Source organism: Balaenoptera physalus (assembly GCF_965194825.1).
Source record: "Balaenoptera physalus genome assembly, chromosome: 15".
In the NCBI taxonomy this organism is placed as follows: Eukaryota; Metazoa; Chordata; class Mammalia; order Artiodactyla; family Balaenopteridae; genus Balaenoptera; species Balaenoptera physalus.
The window spans coordinates 62,458,581-62,476,955 of NC_138894.1; the positions used below are offsets into that span (position 1 = coordinate 62,458,581).

General features: G+C 41.0%; 1 protein-coding gene across 3 annotated transcripts in view; it reads left to right on the top strand.

The window, feature by feature from the left end:
• THADA (THADA armadillo repeat containing) overlaps nucleotides 1–18,375 on the top strand; it is a 314,439-nt gene that overhangs the window by 160,265 nt on the left and 135,799 nt on the right. For all 3 annotated transcript variants that reach the window (XM_082427608.1, XM_082427609.1, XM_082427610.1), the window contains exon 29: nucleotides 7,250–7,418. In XM_082427608.1, the coding sequence (XP_082283734.1) occupies nucleotides 7,250–7,418 (169 nt within the window). The remainder of the gene's footprint in view (nucleotides 1–7,249; nucleotides 7,419–18,375) is intronic.

The window sequence follows — 18,375 nt, forward strand, 5'->3', positions numbered from 1 at the left end:
GGACATGCTGAACTGTTTTTTCAAATTCACTGGTACCACCGTATTTTTTTAGTGGTTTCTCTCTTTTATGCATACAGATGTACCACACGTGTACATGTTTCCGAAGGCGAGATTGAAACCAGGAACCACACACAATAAAAAGGAAAAAGAAACCTTTGGTGAAACGGCATTAGAAACAGCATTAGAATTGACAGAAAGTAAAACCTGGGCCCTGGACCTGAGGAATAAAGTCAGCGGGCCTCACATAAACAAGTCAGTTGGCCCCAAACTCAATCGTCCTTCTCTCCTTTCCAGCTCCTTTGGTGGGGAGGGGGAGGGGCAGGCCTTTGTGAGCCCTGAAGCCTGTTGGATACAGCAAGGCTCTGTGTCCTCAGCCAGTTGTTGAGATAGAGAACCCTAGAGAGTTTGTACGTGTGGATCACGCTTTTCAGTTTGAAAGTTATTCCACCTACTAGGTTCAATAATAGCTACCATTTATTGGTCATTAACTTATAGGTGTTGTGTTTTATATCCATTATCTCATTTAAGCTTCACAACAGCCTATGAGGTAGTTACTTTTCCCTGTTTTACAGATGATAAAAACTTAGAAGGTTCACTGACCTGTCCAAGGTCACCCACTAGTAAGCTTTAGGACTTGGACTTAAACTTAGGTTTGCTGGGTTCCAGTACAGGTTCTTAACTCCTGTCTTTTGTGCTATATTATTCAGAACTATAAAGACCCTGTTTCTGTTCTCAAGATCATTTTGGTCTAATAGAAAACAAACTTATGGTTACCAAAGGGGAAAGGGGGGTCGCGGAGGGATAAATTAGGAGTTTGGAATTAGCGGATACAAACTACTATATATAAAATGGATAAACAACAAGGTCCTACTGTATAGCACAGGGAACTATATTCAATATCCTGTAATAAACATAATGGAAAAGAATATTAAAAAGAAGGGATATATGTATATGTGTAGCTGATTCATTTTGCTGTACAGTAGAAACTAACACAACATTGTGAAGCAACTATACTCCAATAAAAATTAATTTTAAAAAGAATATGAAAAAGAAACATATAAATATAAATTATATCTATATATAACTGAATCAATTTGCTGTATACTAGAAACTAACACAACATTGTAAATCAACTATACTTCAATTAAAAAAAAATTTGTTTTTTAAAAGATTGTTTTGATCTGGCCAATATGATACCTGAGGGGTCCTGTGGGGAATGCAAATGGGATGTGACCCCCAACCCTGACAGCTGTAAGCATGCCATTGCAGTGGCAGGGCACGGGAGAGAAAAGGATTGACTCTGACCAGAGGAAATGCAGTAAGATTTTTTAAAAGAAGTGATACCTGAGCAGAATTCAGAGGATGAAGAAGAGTTCCCCAAGTGTACAAGGGTGAAAAGACCATTCATTCCAACAAGTGTGAACTGCAGTGTGCAAAGGCGCTAAGGATGAAGCAGTAGTTGGCTTGACAAAACATATATAGAAAGTTTTTTATATATGTATATATAGTATAACCTGTAGCCTCAGCCTACTCCTTCCTTCCTAGCCTTCAGAGATATCCTGCAGGGTAGGGTTGTCTCAGCTTTTAAGATTGTCAGTAGATGACTGTTCCCCAAGAGCAGCTGGCCAATGCTGCATGAGAAACAGACCATAATGGCAGGCATTCTTGAGTACATTTAGTGTGGGACTTGGGGGTAGGTGAGACATAGCTTCTTCAAACTCAGCTCAGCTCCTAAGATGCTAACTCCTTTGTCAAGTAGGGGCATCTAGAGAAAGTGGATGAGTATTTTCATCAGCAGCAGAAGTTTGGGGGCTTCTGTTTTGTACAGGGTACAGCTTGATTTCTGGAAAGTAGGGATCAGGACTGGATCTGGGTCTGAGAAGGCAGAGGAACTGGGGGAGCATTCATCATGTCAATGAGGGAGAGTGGAAGGGGACATTGGCTGGGTCCTGAAGCCATTCTGAGACTTTTTTCTGAAGACTCTCGCTCTGGTTCTCATAAAATGGGGGGCTCACTCAAGGCCACCAGGCTTTACAGAGTCCCCTCAGTTCAAAACTACCTCTCCCACATTGCCTAATAATGTTCTCTCAGCCATTCTGCCTTGTTGTGAGGATTAAATGATGTAATACATGCAAAGCTTTTAACACTAGGTCTGGCCCTCTGTAGATGCTTAGTAAATGTTAGTTACTATCAGCATCATCTTTATTGTTCTGCTTCACATTTTACCAATTAGGGACTGGTTAGTTCCATAAATCATTCATACCTCAATGTGATGATTAGGTTGAACAGGTTACTTTGGAAATATTTGGCGTTTTCAAGGCTGAGGATTTTGAGGCAACTGCATTGTAAAGTCTTAGACTAAATTTTGCAGGTGGACAAACCCTTATTAGAATACAGGATCTGCCACTTGCTAATTTTATGACCTAAATTATGCTGGGAAACCTCACTTTCCTCATCTTAAAATAGGGATGCTGGAGACCTTATAATGAGGATTTAGTGAAGTAAATAAAATAGTGTGTCTGAAGTACATAGCCAGTCCTGGGACACAGTAGTCATTTAATAAACCTCAGTTCCCTTGCTTTTGACTGCATGCCCTGGGGGGCAGTGTGGGTTCATGGACAGAAAGGCACAGGGGAGGGCACCTCTTTCTTGCCAAACCCAAATGTTCCTTCTGCCTGACCCCACTTAGTCACAACTGGACCATGATCTCCTAGACCACCCACCCTCCTCTCTGGGTGTCCCACCTCAGTTCTTCTACAACAGCCTACATTTACTTCTCATGTTCCCGAAAAGCATTGGCTGATTGGCCTGTATTTCCCACTATAGATTCCCTGTGGCCTGGGCAGTGACATTTCTCTCTGGTTCCTAACTCAGTGTATGCTTTTGCTAGGCACTCAGTGGGTGTCTCCATGCCTATCCTACAGGTGTGAGTGATGTCCAGCCACTTACCTGTGAAATCTTTCACTGGAACAGATTCTGAGGGTAAATATAAGAGGGAACCACCTGGAAAAAAAGCTTAGCCACCACGCTGTGAAAGGTGATCTCAGAAGAGGGGTCTTTCCCTGCTCAGAATACTATATTCTAAAATTTCCAGGGTCCACCAGGGTTCCTGAAGTCCAAAGGTGTATATCACCGTCACTTGAAGGTCCTTTATCTCCTCCAGAAAGTGATTCCAACTCTCCCTCCTGTTCCCTTTGCTGTGCCCTGCACACCCTTGTATGTCTCCATGGGTACTGTGGACTTGTAATCATGAGGTTGTCTGGCTGGCTGCCACTCTAAACTGATGGTTCCCTGTGACAGCATCCTGCTCTCCATCGCCACATCTCTAAAGCAGAGTGCTTACCTGCCCGTCACACTGTGTGCAAAGGAGCAACTGGAGATTCTTGACCTGGGTCTGGAAACACAGCGCCAGGGGTTTTGAATGTGCATCACGAACCTCCTAAAATTGTATGGGAAATTTTATGTGTATGTTCATAAATCTGCTGCTCTTGTGAGAGAGTCCATGGTTTATGTTAGATTCTGAAATGTTTTCACGATCCTACAAATGTTAAAAAAAAAAAAAAACCCCACTAATTTAGAGATTTTTCCACATACTTGTAAATTCAAGCTTGTGTTTTCATTAGCTGGGAGATATTTTTATGCTCCCCTGATATCCAGGTGTGAGCTCCAGCTTGGAATAGCCCACGAGCTCCACGCGGAGCCATGGATGGTAGTTCTGGCCTGGACACTGCTGCTTACACATCGTGGAGGGTCCACTTAGCCTTTCTGAACTGCCTTTTACTTTTCATCTGTTAACTGACATTTATAATGCCCTCACGTCCTACAGGAATGCTGTATAGTCAAGAGATAACAGATGTGCAGGCATTTTATAAACTGCCAAGGGCTGTACAATGTAGGATGCAAGTATGACTATTACACATGTGTCATTTCTCATGTTACACAGTGCCAAGAACACAGTAGGCAGTTGATAAATATATGATTAAAACGACGTGGAAAGGGTTTATTGGAGTGAGAGGGCTACAGGTTTAAGGACACCAGTGTCTGAATGTCTTGCAGATCCTGTGAACGATCTAGTATTTAGGCCTAGAGCACAGCTAGGGATGCAGAGGAAATGCTTTTCAAACTATGGTAAAAGAAGAAATGACCTTTGAGATTCCAAATCCATTTGCTTTATTTTCCAGAGGAAATTGACACTTAAAGAGTAGAAGCTGCCCCCACTTCTTTCAGGAGGGCTCCAGCATCCTCCTCATCACTTTATAATGGAGGCCAAAAAAACCACAGTCCTCCTTGCCATCATATCATCAATTTATTGTCTTTTCTTTTCTAAATGGTACAGCATTCAAACCACAGCCTTAATTCTCTCATTGGGGCCACAGAGAGGCCTGCCATTCCTCGACTATGCTGATCCTGTACTAACACAGGCATAATGCATTATGAAAACTTTGTATTTCCAAAGTACCTTCCTTCTTGGAATGTTCTTATAGACACCACCTCACTGGGGATAGATTATTGCCACCACTGTGGCCTCGACAGATCCACAGAGGTTACTACAACTTGTCCAAGTCACAAACCTTGGTGTCCAAAGCAGGATGAAAATCTAGGCGCTCTGATTATCTGTCCTTTTAGTCACCAGATCTATGTCCCTGAAGAACATCTCTGCTTGATTTTGGTAACTTTGCAGAATTAAACTAGAAGACTCTATCTTTGGGAAAGAGAGATTTTAACTTCAAATATATTCCACTTAGGGCTGAAAAGACTGTTTATATCCCCTCACACTACAGGCCACATACACCTGGAGAAAAGCTAAATCTCATCAGACCCTCTCCCTGTCCCCAAAGACTGACAAAACAGTAACCTGGAAATGGTTTTTTTTTTGCTTGATAGTTGTGTGTGTGTGTGTGTGTGTGTTGACTAGACTCTATCCTTCCATTTAAACAATTTGCAATAAGAGAGGAGTTTGAAATTACATTTAGTCATTGCTTTAGAATGAATGGTACTTAATTAAATATTACTTTTAAAATAGGCTTCTTCTCTTTTTCTGTAATTGCATTACTTTTTTGAGGGGAGGTTTTGTTTTGCTTTTTAACCTGATTGTGTGCATTTGGAAAGTACCCTAGTACAGGGTATCTGAAAGCAGAAAATTCTGGCACTTTTCCCACTTTCCATTCTTTCTCCGGTATGGATGCCAGATTCCTTTGGGAAATCATCATTTGCAAAAGGTCAGGAGCAAAAGGAGGGGCATTCTTTAGTATACAGTTGCTGCTAATTAGAAACTAAACATCTGTAACCATGTCAGAATTATTTGTATTTGAAAAGAAACATTTATACACAAAAGCCTTTTCGGTAACATAAAACACACTATAACACAAAGTGTGTATGTCAAAGGGGTGGGGGACAGACAGCCCAGGAAGCTTCCGACAAATGACTGTGCTGAGTGAGGTCATTTGCTAATTAAATCTCAAAGCTTTTTCAGAGTATTTTCTTTTCTTCATCAAGTGAATGTTTCTCACTCCCCCAACCCCCCAGCCCCCATGGGCCAAAGCAAACATTTGACTGCATTTGCCAGTTACAGATCAAACATTTAATCATTTTAAAGGAAAGATAAGTGAGAAAATGGGTGAGTTGGCAAAACCCAGTCAAAAACCACTGGGAAATCTCTAGCTACCTACTGTGGCCGTAGCCTTCAGTGTCTTCTCATAACATGTTGTAAGGAGAGTTCTTCTCCATCCTGAAAGTGTGTGTTGATTGCCCCACCTGGGACCTACTGTCTTAGGGTAAAAAACGACACAATGTTTTGACTTACCCTGTACCTCTTTCTTCTGTCTCCCTATTTCCTCCTACCTGCCCTCCTCCCCATGGTGAAATTCTGCTTGCATCGTTACATTTGTACAGAAATTATATCTGTACTTTATTGTTATATTAAGATAAATGTCAGTGATACTTCTGAGGTGTTAGAAACATTTCAGTCATAGGGCTTTGTCTCTACATGCTAAGCCTAAATGGCTACATGGGCCTAACGGCCCAGATCTTACCAGTAATTTTTTCTTGGACTATTGATTAATTTTGGAAAAAAACAAGAGGCCATCTCTTTCCCCTGCAGAGTCTGCTATCTTCTGATCTTCCCCATTCTTGTCTTGGCATCTAAGACATTTATATAAGTTGAGTTATTTTTTTAATGGGATGCAAGATCATCAAGTCTTGAGAGTTCTAGTCAAGAACTTAGTTAAGCTAGGACTTACCATATTGGGCTCTCCTTTCAAATAAGACTATATCTGTGAAGGCTCTCAAGTATACAGTTTCAACAAAATGGTTGTGGACTCTCAGGTTCTAAGTGTTTACAAAAAAGTCAAGAGGCCCTTAGATGACCTGCCTTTCCAATGACCTTTGTAGAATCACAAAATACCAATTGTCCCTGACTTTCACTTAAGAACTGGCTTCTTTCCAAGCTCTGTGGGTGTGAGTCAGTCCAAGAGGCAAGGATTTGGTGACTCGAGGGTCCATCTCTTGTTCTCATGACAGTTAAGTTCAGAGGGTGTACTCGGCCATTTATGGCACTCCCCAGTCTGGCCTGACTCACTTCTCAGCCTTCAGTTCCACTGCTATTCATGAGCCTCTGTTTCAACCAGACACAATTAACTATACCTCGAGCATTTCTACCCTTGCTTTATACAGCTGTCCCTGATTGAGACAACTGCCTGGTTTCTTTTGGCATACTTGAATCACACTTGCTTTCCTGACTTCCATCCTTCTCAGTACTACAACCCACAACCCACAATTTCATCCTCCTATAGCCATCATGTCAAGATCATTTGCCTATCATTTTTCCAGTACCGCTTTCAGTTATCTTTTCAGATGTACTCCTTATCTTGCCAACCAGCATATTAGGCTCCTCAGAGACAACAGTGACTGTCTTATTTCTTATGGCACTCATCACGGTGCTTTTGTTCATTCTGAGTGCCCAATAAATAGTTGTTTGTTGAGGAGCAACTACCTGTTTATTGTCTTACTCCCAATTCCTATCTGCATTTATTCCTGTGATGGAATCATAGATGTTAATGATGTTTATGAGAAAAGCAAAGTTGCCTGTATAATTAATGACCAAAAAACCAATCATTTGGAATAGGGAGCAACTCCTCCTGCCACCCCAGCCCTTGGATGTCCCAGCCAGAGCTAGATAGAACATCAGCATATACAAAGACACGGTGTGGAAATGAGTATTGAATGGTCTTGTGTTTTTATCTTTTCCCAGATGTGGTTGCTCACCTGCCTACCGCTCCCGTGAAATGGCAGCTCGTGCCTTGGTCCCATTTGTTATGATGGACGACATCCCTGATACCATCCGAACTCTGTTGGCCAAACTCCCCAACTGCACTGACCAGTGTTTCCGGCAAAATCATATTCATGGGACACTTCTCCAGGTAAGTACAGTCACTCTTTCTGACTTCTGTCAAACACAGACACTGTTAGCAGGTGAAGGTTTGTTATACAAGCTTTTCACTTCATCCGTAGAACGTTTTTCTACTGCTGAAAGAACAAGTATTTCCTAGGTGTGCTTTTTTCATCATAAACATGAATGCAGTGTCACACTGTGATTCAGTCAGGCCATCTTTTGCATTAAAACCTAGGTTTTCTGTAGCCTGCTTTTCCATTTAGCCTTCCTCTCTGAACCAGGTGGAGTTGTGTCTTTTCCATCAAGTATGCCTGCAGAACATTCTAGGCCACTCCGTGTTCAGGGTGAAGTTGTGAACATTCCTTGATACACATCAGGGAGCTTAACACCACAGTACATGAAATATCAAACCCTACTTTCCTATTTTCTCTGTGCTATCAATACAAAAGAGACTTTTCTTTCAAATAAATATACAAATTGATTTATTGCTTTTAACTTTTCTTCTAGAAAAGACTCAAGTACAACAAATGATTAAGAAATACACTTCTTATTGAAACTGTCCTTTTTGACCCCTAGCTATAAACTTGGTACTGGTAAGAAGGTCTGCTGTTCACGTGGCTGCTGTAGTCACTCACAGTGGGGCAGGGCTGGGGTGGGATTTAAATATCAGGTCATGCTTCTGATTTGTGAGCAGATTAGAGAGATGGCCTTGAGATCCAAATATATGTTCTAAGCTTGAAGTCCACACTGCTGACATCAGAGGCAGTGTGTAGAGTGGTTAAGGCCTGTGATTCTGGATCCAGACTAGTCTAGGTGTCAATTTCAGATTCATCACTCACTACCTGTACATCTGTGTCTTCATTTTTGAACCAAGGATAATAATAGTGTATACCTCTTAGGGATTTTGTGAAGACTAAATGAATTAATGCATATAAAGTGATTAGAATAGTACTTGGTACATAGCAAGATATATAGTTATTATTGTTATTATCATAGTTTTCATAAGTCTGTGCTATAATGAAAACTGATACTTTTTAACTAATTCCATCTAGGTGAGAATGTAAGATAGACCTATTTTTTGCCTTCCTTCCTTGGTTGTTTTATATATTTATCAAGTATTTGTTGAATGGTTCGTATACACTACTGTGTCACAATCAAAATAGTGACCAAGTCAGTTCTTGCGTTGAAGGAGTCGAGGACAAAAAAAAAAAAAAAAAAACAAGGCCAGAAAATGGGCAATTACAATGTAGTATGCCAAGTGCTAGGGGAGCATAGCAGGGTCACCTGACTGGTCCTGGAGAAGTCAGAGAAAGCTTCCCAGAGAAAGTGACATCTAAGAAGAGAGCAGAAGTTAGCCAAGGGAAGGGAGAGAAAGAGTCCCGCCTGCAGAGGGAACAGCATATAGAAAGGCTCAGACTGGGTGAGAGTCAGCCCATCTGGAAACTGCAGGGTTGGGTGGGACTAAAGTTCTAGGGTGGCAGGTCTCAAACTGGTCTCAGGACCTCTTTACCCTCTTAAAAGTTTCTGAGGAACCCAAGTGGCTTTTGTCTATCAATATTTAATTAGAAACTAAAACAGAAAATAAAACACAAGAACTCACAAGCACACATTCCGTTAGTCATTAGAGAGATGACATCATCACACACCTTGTAGCCTCTGGCAAACTCCACTGTATACTTGTGAGAGACTGAGAATAAAAGAGGAAAGTAATGTCTAGTGTCATTTTGAAAATAGTTTAATCTTGCAGATCTCCTGAAAAGATTGTGCAACTCCCAAGGGTCCCAGACCAGATGGTCTGGTCTCCGTTATATGCATTATGGATCATTGGTGGTTTCTTTAATACAAACTCTTAAGCACTCATCTCCCTTGGTCCTCACTATATCCCTGTGATGAAGAGAGGGGCTGGGGTTGTTATCTTAGTTATAAAGATGGGACCCTGAGGCCCATACAATTGTGTCAGACTCCACTGCTTCTTTGAAGGGAAAGGGCCTGCAGTAATGAGTAATGCAGAACAGGCTTTTCAGAGATAGGGGATGCAGCTGAGTTAGAAGGAAGGCTCGGATTGTCGGGCGGCGTCAGCCGTCAGATTTTCTTTATTGAAGATCCACTCTTGGCCGAACTTAGAAGTAGTGAGGTTGGAATTGTTTCTTTGGCTCTTTCACCAATTGTACAAATGGGCCTCCCAGACTCGTTCCCCATACACACCACTAAAAGGTCTGGCTTGTGTTTCACCAGTCTGCCCAGCCACAAAATACGGTCTTTTTCTCGCAGGGCTGCGTTTGATATTCTCAAAGTTACTTCTTTTGCTACATAATATGTGAAACACTGTGGGAAGGTAAAAACCCTCTAACTCTGGGGTGGTTGTGACTATTCCTCTTGTTCCTGAGTGTTGGGGAGATGAAGGGCTTGTTGGAAAAAACAACAACCATATGGGTGTTTGGTGCTGGGTATTGTGTTTGTGTTTGTCAAACAGATTCCTGTCTTTACCAAGATTGGCTTATACCCTGGTTGAAAAAAAAGAAGTCAAAGGCCTGTGGAAATCTTTTTGTCATGTCTATTCGGGTGTCTCATCTGTGTTGTAATAGTTCTGTTTCACCCTGTTGTTCTTTGTGGGGAAAGCATAAGGGGTTAAGACAGGGAGGGCTCTTTTTCTCTTTTCCTTCCGTAGTTTATAGATTCCTTTTCTGCATAAAGCTACCTTTGAAATCAGTAAAAGACCTGCACCTGGAAAAGAGATGTTAGGGGTTGAAAGGAATAGTAATCTCCATGGGACTTTCAGAGCCAGCTAAGTAAATAGAAAGTTGTTATTTTTTTCAGAAGCAGGAAATCATTTTGTAATCAGAAAACAAATTCTTTCACAGAACATTTTCTTGAATTATACATTTTGACTTCTTTGAAAAATGTTTACATAAATATATCAAACCTTGGAGTATTTCTGTAGTACTATACCTTGAAAACGAGAAATGTGCTGATCTCTGAATTTTCAGGGACTATGGAAGAAAGACTCAAATTATAGGACATGCAAAAAAGGAAAGAACATGTGGGATTTGTTTCTTAATCATTTTAAAAACCAGAGGCTCATAATTGCCATGTTGAAATGGATGGAAGTAATGCACATCAGAAAAGGTGAGATTATCCTGCAGGTTCACGAGAGCCAGTGGTAAATGACATTAAACCTCAGTAAAGGCTAGATAAGAGACACGGACGGTACCTCATTTGGGAGCAGCACTGGCAGGGCTTCCCTGTCTTTTAAGTAGAATTAAACGTCTGTTTTTGTTGCCAAAATTCTTCATGTTGGGGACTTGATGTTATTACAAGCTTACTTATCACTCCCAAGAAATCGAGTTAGAGTTCAAAAAGTTCTCTTGTACTGAGGAAGAGTTTGGCCAACAATCATGAGGAAAGATTTATTCTGATTCTTGGGTACTTAACTCATCTTTTGGTGTTTCCTAAGGAAACATATACCATTTGAAGTAAAAGTTTGAATTCTGAGTTTTTTCATTTCCTGCCCAATTTGGTTATTTTTCCTATTGTACAGACATATAAAAGCTGATCCCTGCTCTTTCCTTAATTAAGCTCTTTTTTTTTTAAAAATATTTTCTCATATAACTTTTTCTTTGATCCATGGCTATGTAGAGATGTGTTTCTTTTTTTTTAAGTTTATTTATTATTTATTGTTGGCTGGGTTGGGTCTTCGTTTCTGTGCGAGGGCTTTCTCTAGTTGTGGCAAGCGGGGGGCCACTCTTCATCGCGATGCGCGGGCCTCTCACTATCGCGGCCTCTCTTGTTGCGGAGCACAGGCTCCAGACGCGCAGGCTCAGCAATTGTGGCTCACGGGCCTAGTTGCTCCGCGGCATGTGGGATCTTCCCAGGCCAGGGCTCGAACCCGTGTCCCCTGCATTGGCAGGCAGATTCTCAACCACTGCGCCACCAGGGAAGCCCCTAAGCTCTTTTATTTGGGTAAGATTAAGTGGTCAGTTGAGGAAAGTTAGCTGCTATTAAAGCAGAAAAAGCACTTCTGCATTTATGTGTACATTCTAGACAAAGGTATTCTTTTTTTCTTCAGTTAATCCAAATAATCACCACAGTTTTACACATCCCTTTCCTGGTATTAAATTTTCTCCATTTTTTACCAGCAGAATCTGTCGAACACTTTGTTTAATTCTTTTATTCCGGGGCCCCAAATTTGGAGCCTTGATTTCTGCACTTTAAGAATTCTGGGTTAAAAAGATTCCACTTTTCTGGCTGTGGAGTGGAGTAGCATTGCTGCATCCGTCCTTGGGTTGATGTGAAATATTAGCCAGGGATGGGCTTCAGATAGCCTAGGCCCATGCACTTAGAAAGTTTGCCATGAGAGAAGTAAAATGAACATTTTGAGCACCTCTTGTATTCCACATGAATTGCACATCCGATTTCATTAATCCTTCCAGCAACCCAGCAAGATAGGCATTATTCTCTCCCTCTCTCTCTCTTTTTCACACACACACACACACACACACACACACACCACATTCTCTCTGTGTTTCTGATGAGGAAATTGAGGTGAGCCTGGCAGAGTGACTTGAGTAAAGTCACAGAGGTAGTCAGGGGTAGAGAGAAGACATTAAAGCCTGCACTCCTTTTCTCTTTAGAACATGTTACGTCCCTAATAGTTTATGTGAATAACTACTTTTTATGCCTAGGGAAACCAAATCAAGAATCCATCTTTGTTTTAATCCCTTGTCACTCAGTCTCCGTAAATTTAATTTGACATGATACTACAACATTGGAAACAAAGAAGTCCATCCATATTATAAAGAGGGACAGAGGAAGCCGGTGAAACCCTGCAAAGCTACAACTGGTAAAAGACCTTTAAAAGTACTTATTGTACCTTCCCTCCCTCTGCTTGTCTCTTTCTCGTCATTTCTCTTTGGTCTCCCATTTAATACTCCTAACCTGGAAATATGGAATCCTCTCTTGGGACCTAGGTCATAACCAAGTTCACAGTTGCCACACCTTCTGTCATCCTTAAGGGTGTGACAAAACCTATCAAACATGGGCAACCATAGGAATCGTAGGTCCTAGGCCTGGGAGCTGCTGGGACCGTGAAAAAGTGGTCAAGATTGAATTCAGTTCACACTGTGGAATGCCTACCCTGTTCTAGGCTCAGTGAAAACATGAGTTTGCCTTTAAGGCTTTTACCTCCCAGTATGGGGGAGCTGTGGGTTAGAAGCCAAGTGAGCCGCTTAAACCCTTGGGGACCAGGGAGCATATGAATAACAGAAAGGAAGACAAGGCAAAAGATGAACATCAGTCATAAAAGGAGACTGAAGCTAAGGCCCTTTCTGCTTTAGTCTGTAACATCCTGATACGCTCTGTGTTAGGGCTTGCGTTAGGGTCTTTATGAGGATGGGTATAGGGGTGCTGGGCTGGGAGGGACAGCATGAGGACAAACATAGAGGTAGATCTTGGTATTACCTTTGTGGAAAAGAAAAGCAGAACACCAGGAAAGAAATAAAGATAGGCCAGTTTGGCCAGCTAGTTGTCTGAAGGAATCACTGTTCAGGAAACAGGACTAAGACCAACCACCCTTTACTGTCTGCTGTAGAGAGAAGCAGTGGAAACAAATAGAAAATGAGTGATGGAGGGAGCCTTAAGCATAAATTCTACTGGAGTTTTCTAAATAAGGAAGAGAATGTTTTTAGAAAAAATATTTTTTACTAATATTGTTGCGCCAAAACCTGTAAGTATAATTTAAAAGAATGATCAATTCCATCTTTTTAAAATGTGACCATATAAAACAGCACCTTATGCTTGAAGAATTTTAGTATTCATATTTCATATGAATGAAATTTTTCATATTTCTTAAAAGTATAGAATTGTGAAACATAAAGTAAAAATTTGCTCAAGCTGTCCAGAAATGCAACATTCCTTGACAGATTCCATTTGGTGACCTAAGCTTGGCCTATCTCTGTTGTTTATTTTCTATTCAGAAAATATAATTTCAGAATGGAAAATAAAAAACAAAAGCATGAAATTATGCTGATGTTGTAAATTGTAAATGGATGGCTGGTCAGTGTGCTTTTTTTCTGGAATGAGTCATAAAGGCTCACTCTTGTCACTAGTGGCCAGATTTACTCGTTCTTTCTGAGGACTGTGTTCCTGTGAAAGGAGAAAAATCTAAGTTGTCAGCAAGGTCCCCAGTCCAAGGAGGGCTAAGGCAGAGTTTCTCCCGTGGCATGGCTGTAGATGTGTCAAGTATTTATTGAATCCTTCAGCTCTCGGGGAGTCTGAGTGGGGCCTTAAGGGGCTGGAGGCTCCAGGCAATCACCTGCAGCATCTCTTTATCCCAGAGTGCCAAAGGAGGATTATATTCTGTGTGTTCCTTGACGTGAAAAGGATTGGGAAGCACTGGGCCCTTAAATAAAAAAATAAATAAATGAAGAGAAAAGTAGACCTTGTTAAATCTTACCTTTTGGCAATATATTTCTCTCTGGCAATATATTTCTATCTGGATATAAGCCCAGAAAAGTCATTTTTAATTAAAGTGCTTCTCTCGAAGATGAATTAATCCCTTCCTTATAAATATCGAAAGGCTTTTATTTGGTGTGTGTTACTTCGGGAGCTTGCCCTGGGTGTGGGAGACAGCTTTTAGACAGCTGCCAGGTTCAGAGCATTGACTGTAGTGCACCTTCACCGTCACTCACCAGTGTCCTACTGCTGTTTCGTGAGGCTCTGAACTCATAGGATCAGCCAGGGGTGTGTAGAGTCCAGAGATTTGTCAGGGGATGTATCCCCAGGCTTTTGTTACTATTTGGAATTAGAGTAGGGGAAGTAATAGTAGAAAAGAATATATGTATAGGGATTTTTCTGGTGGCGTAGTGGCTGGGAGTCTGCCTGCCAATGCAGGGGACATGGGTTCGATCCCTGGCCCAGGAAGATCCCACATGCCGCTGAGCAACTAAGCCCATGCGCCACAACTACTGAGCCTGTGCTCTAGAGCCTGCGAGCCACGACTACTGAAGTCCGTGCACCCTAGAGCCTGAGCTCCACAACAAAGAGAAGCCACCACAATGAGAAGCCCGTGCACCACAGCAAAGAGTAGCCCCTGCTCGCCGCAACTAGAGAAAGCCCGTGAGCAGCAACAAAGACCCAACACAGCCAAAAATAAAATAAATAAATTATGACTCCGGCATATAGTAAGTGTTCAGTGCACATTAATTGCTGTTGTTACTGCTTGGTGTTGCTGCTGCTGCCACCATCACCACCACCCTCATAGGGGTTTATGATCCAAAAACGTGAGGACCACTGATGTAGATGGTGAGTGAAGGATTTTGAGCTACAGAAAGCTGTGCTTTAGAAAAATTAATGTTGTGTTGAAATAGTAATGTAAGAATCTCTACTGATACGTGCATAAGAGAGGAATAAGTTGATTTTCAGCAATTTTTACTTTATGTGTTAGCATGCTTCACAAAGACGTTCCTCTGATCACTCAGTGTTCTCTACCTTCCAGTAGGTCATATTGAAGATTATAAGAACTGAGATTAGTTCTGATTTTTAAGGGTTGAGTTCCTGCCTATCAGGTTGTTGTTCCTTGCACCTGTTTTGTTTTGAATTACACCCCCTCCCCCAGACCCCATCAGAAACCCGATGAATCAGGAAAGAAACACTGTCACACTGTCCCAAACAAAGGAGTCCTTTACCTTTCGAAGGGGAAAATTTGAAGTTCATAAAGTGAAAGGGAAGTACAGGATCCTTCTACGTAGATTAATCTAGCACTTTTCCGAGTTCACCTTTCATCTTGGAAAACACACTTTCCATCCCCTCCCAGCCTTATTGTTTGAGACTTTTTATGACAGAAGATAATTCTGAATGTTCTTAAAAACACAACAAAACAAAACATTGCTGTGGGCACACTAGCAAGCTTCTGTCGTTTCCCAGAATTCCTATAAAATATCTGATGGTGTGTGGTCCCATCCTGTGATGCGATTCGTTTGGCGGGCCTCCATCCCATGAAGACAGCATTATTTGTCGTTTGTTTTTGGCTCTGCCAATCTAATAGGCAAAAGGAACACCTCATTGTTTCCCTGAGGGAAGCATTTTTGAGCTCGCAGAGCACATGTACTTGTTGCATAGCCCTGGGTTTCGTTTAGAGCACCCAGTGTATTTCAGTTACTAAGGACTCAGTTGGCTGTTCAAAAGCACTGTGGTTGCGAATAGCCAGACAATATGACAGCCACCTTAGAGGCCTGAAGGAAAATCAGTCCCGGGCCTAAAGGAAATAAACAATAAAAGTCTTTCTATTTTAAACCATGTTATTGTTCATCACATTCTTATATTTCTCTGTACAGTTGACTCTTGAACAACGCGGGGTTGGGGTGCCGACAGCTGTGCAGTGGGAAATCCACACATAACTTTTGACTCGCCACCACTTAACTACTTAATAGCCTGCTGTTGACTGGAAGCCTTAATGATAACATGGACAGTCAAGCAACACATATTTTATAGATGTATTATATACTTTATTCTTGAGTAATCTAGAAAAAAGAAAAAATTATTAAGAAATCATAAGGAAGAGAAAATGCATTTACAATTACTGTACTGTATTTATCAACACCATTAAGTTTAGTCTGTTTACAAATGAATCTTCCGTCAGTACCTACATCAATATTGTCTTCTATGATACGAAACACTGTAGATGTTATATGTATTACTAACACTAGACATTAAAAATGAAAAGATAAATGTGAAAAAGAAATATTTATTTTCAGGTATAATGATTCATGCATTGATAACAAAGAAGCAGCAATATGATTGCTTTATGGTAGCCTAGCCTATACACTATAAAAACTTTATGACCTACAGTATTAAAGACATATTCATAATACAGTATCAGAAACTTTGTTACACTTTTAAAAACTACTTACCTGTGATAATAAGCTGATACTCAGTTTCTCCAATTACTAGAGAGAAAGGTATACCATAGTATGATAATGTAATTCTTTGAAAGCAAAGTTATAAAACGGTAAGAAAACTAACACACTCTTAATGTTAAATATCACTCACCTTATGCCTATGTAAGGATAGGCTGTCCACTTCAGTACAAGTCTTACACACCATGTTCTACATGTATATTGTTGTATATTTATTGAAAAAAATCTGCATATAAGTGGGCCCACAGAGTTCCAACCCATGTTGTTCAAGGGTCAACTGCACCGTGTATCTGCATCCCCTCCTCCCTGTCCTTCCATGGCAGGGTTTCTCAACCTCAACACTGTTGACCTCTGGGGCCTGGTAATTCTTTGTTGTGGGGTCTGTACTTTGCATTGTAATATATTTGGTAACATCTCCCCAACAGATGCCTGTAGTACCCACCCCCCCTTTTATGACAACAAAAAATGTCTCCAGACATTTCCACATGTCCCTCAGGGGCACAGTCGTCCGTGGCTGAGAATGTTTGTTCCATGGTACCTGTGGATTCTCTCCATGATCCTGTGTGGACAAGGGGTGATACAGCTCTTTTAAGATACCGACGGCCATGACAGAAACCTTCCCTGACCCATGAACAAATTGTGGCTCAACAAGCTACAGTGAGCTGTGCATGGGAATAAAGGATTAGGAGGGGGGTATAAAACTCAGGCCGGAAATCTCAAAGGAAGCACTTTTCTTCCCTTTCTCTCCTTCTCTCCCTTCTCTCTTTCTCTCTGCTGGGAAGATGCTGTGAACATTTAAGCCAGCTTGCTTTCAGAATCCCAGCTCTTTATCGTTTGCTTCATGGCCCTGTCTCGACGTGCCTCTGATCCCCTTGCACAGTGTGTAGTTGAAACTCATTCCTGCCCTCCCCAGACTCAGGGAGCACAATAAAATTCTAGGGGTGCTTTGGAAAATAACACACAATTAGAATTTTCTCACTTTTACTTTAAGTGCTTTGCTGTCTATTTCATTGAGTCTCTCTTGGGCAGGGGGCAAGAGGCTGTGTGGAAAAGCCTTCCCTAGGGAACAGAGGTTCTCTAAAAACTTAACCCAGGACATCAGAATTTTAATTTTGAGTTAAACATAAAGCTTTATCCAGATCCTCAAATTCAGACCTCAAAAAGGAAACTGGAAGATAAATCTAGATGAGGGTGGGACTTCCCTGGTGGTGCAGTGGTTAAGAACCCGCCTGACAGTGGAGGGGACACAGGTTCAAGCCCTGGTCTGGGAAGATCCCACATGCCGTGAAGCAACTAAGCCCCTGTGCCACAACTACTGAGCCCACGTGCCACAACTACTGAAGCCCACATGCCTAGAGCCCATGCTCCTCAACAAGAGAAGCCACCACAGTGAGAAGCCCGCACACCGCAAGGTAGAGTAGCCCCCGCTCACCACAACTAGAGAAACCCCGCGTGCAGCAACGAAGACCTAATGCAGCCAAAAATTTAAAAAATAAAAAATAAAATAAAATAAAAATAAATTAATTAATTTTAAAAATCTAGATGAGCGTGCTAAAAATATATGGTGAAGACAGTAATTATATTAATTTTATTGTTAAAAGGCTTTCAGATACTGTGTATGGCTCAGATACGTAAATGTCTAGAAAGCCAGTAGTAAATTTGTGACTTGACTCTCAAAAATGTTTCAGTATATTAAAAAATTAGACTTTTTAAAGCACACCCTTAACACCTCTTTTAGACAGTGTCATATAATTCTTATGTGTGCTTTTCTTAGTCTGATTAGAAGGATAACTACAGATATTAAAATGGAGTCTTTCTGGTTTTGTTAAAGGCATATATTTGAAAAAATAAGCAAATTAAATCTTAATTGAATTTCTGTTGTAACTGTCATAACAAGCATTTTCTATATCTTCTCTTCACACTAGGAGATTTGGAGGGTTGATAATTAAGGTAAAAATTTGCACTTGTGAATATTTTGATAAATTTTTTTTTCTTCTAACTTTTACATAGTTAATTTATCAGTCACCCTAATTATCAGTAATTAAATTAGTTATAGATTTTGACATTAAAATA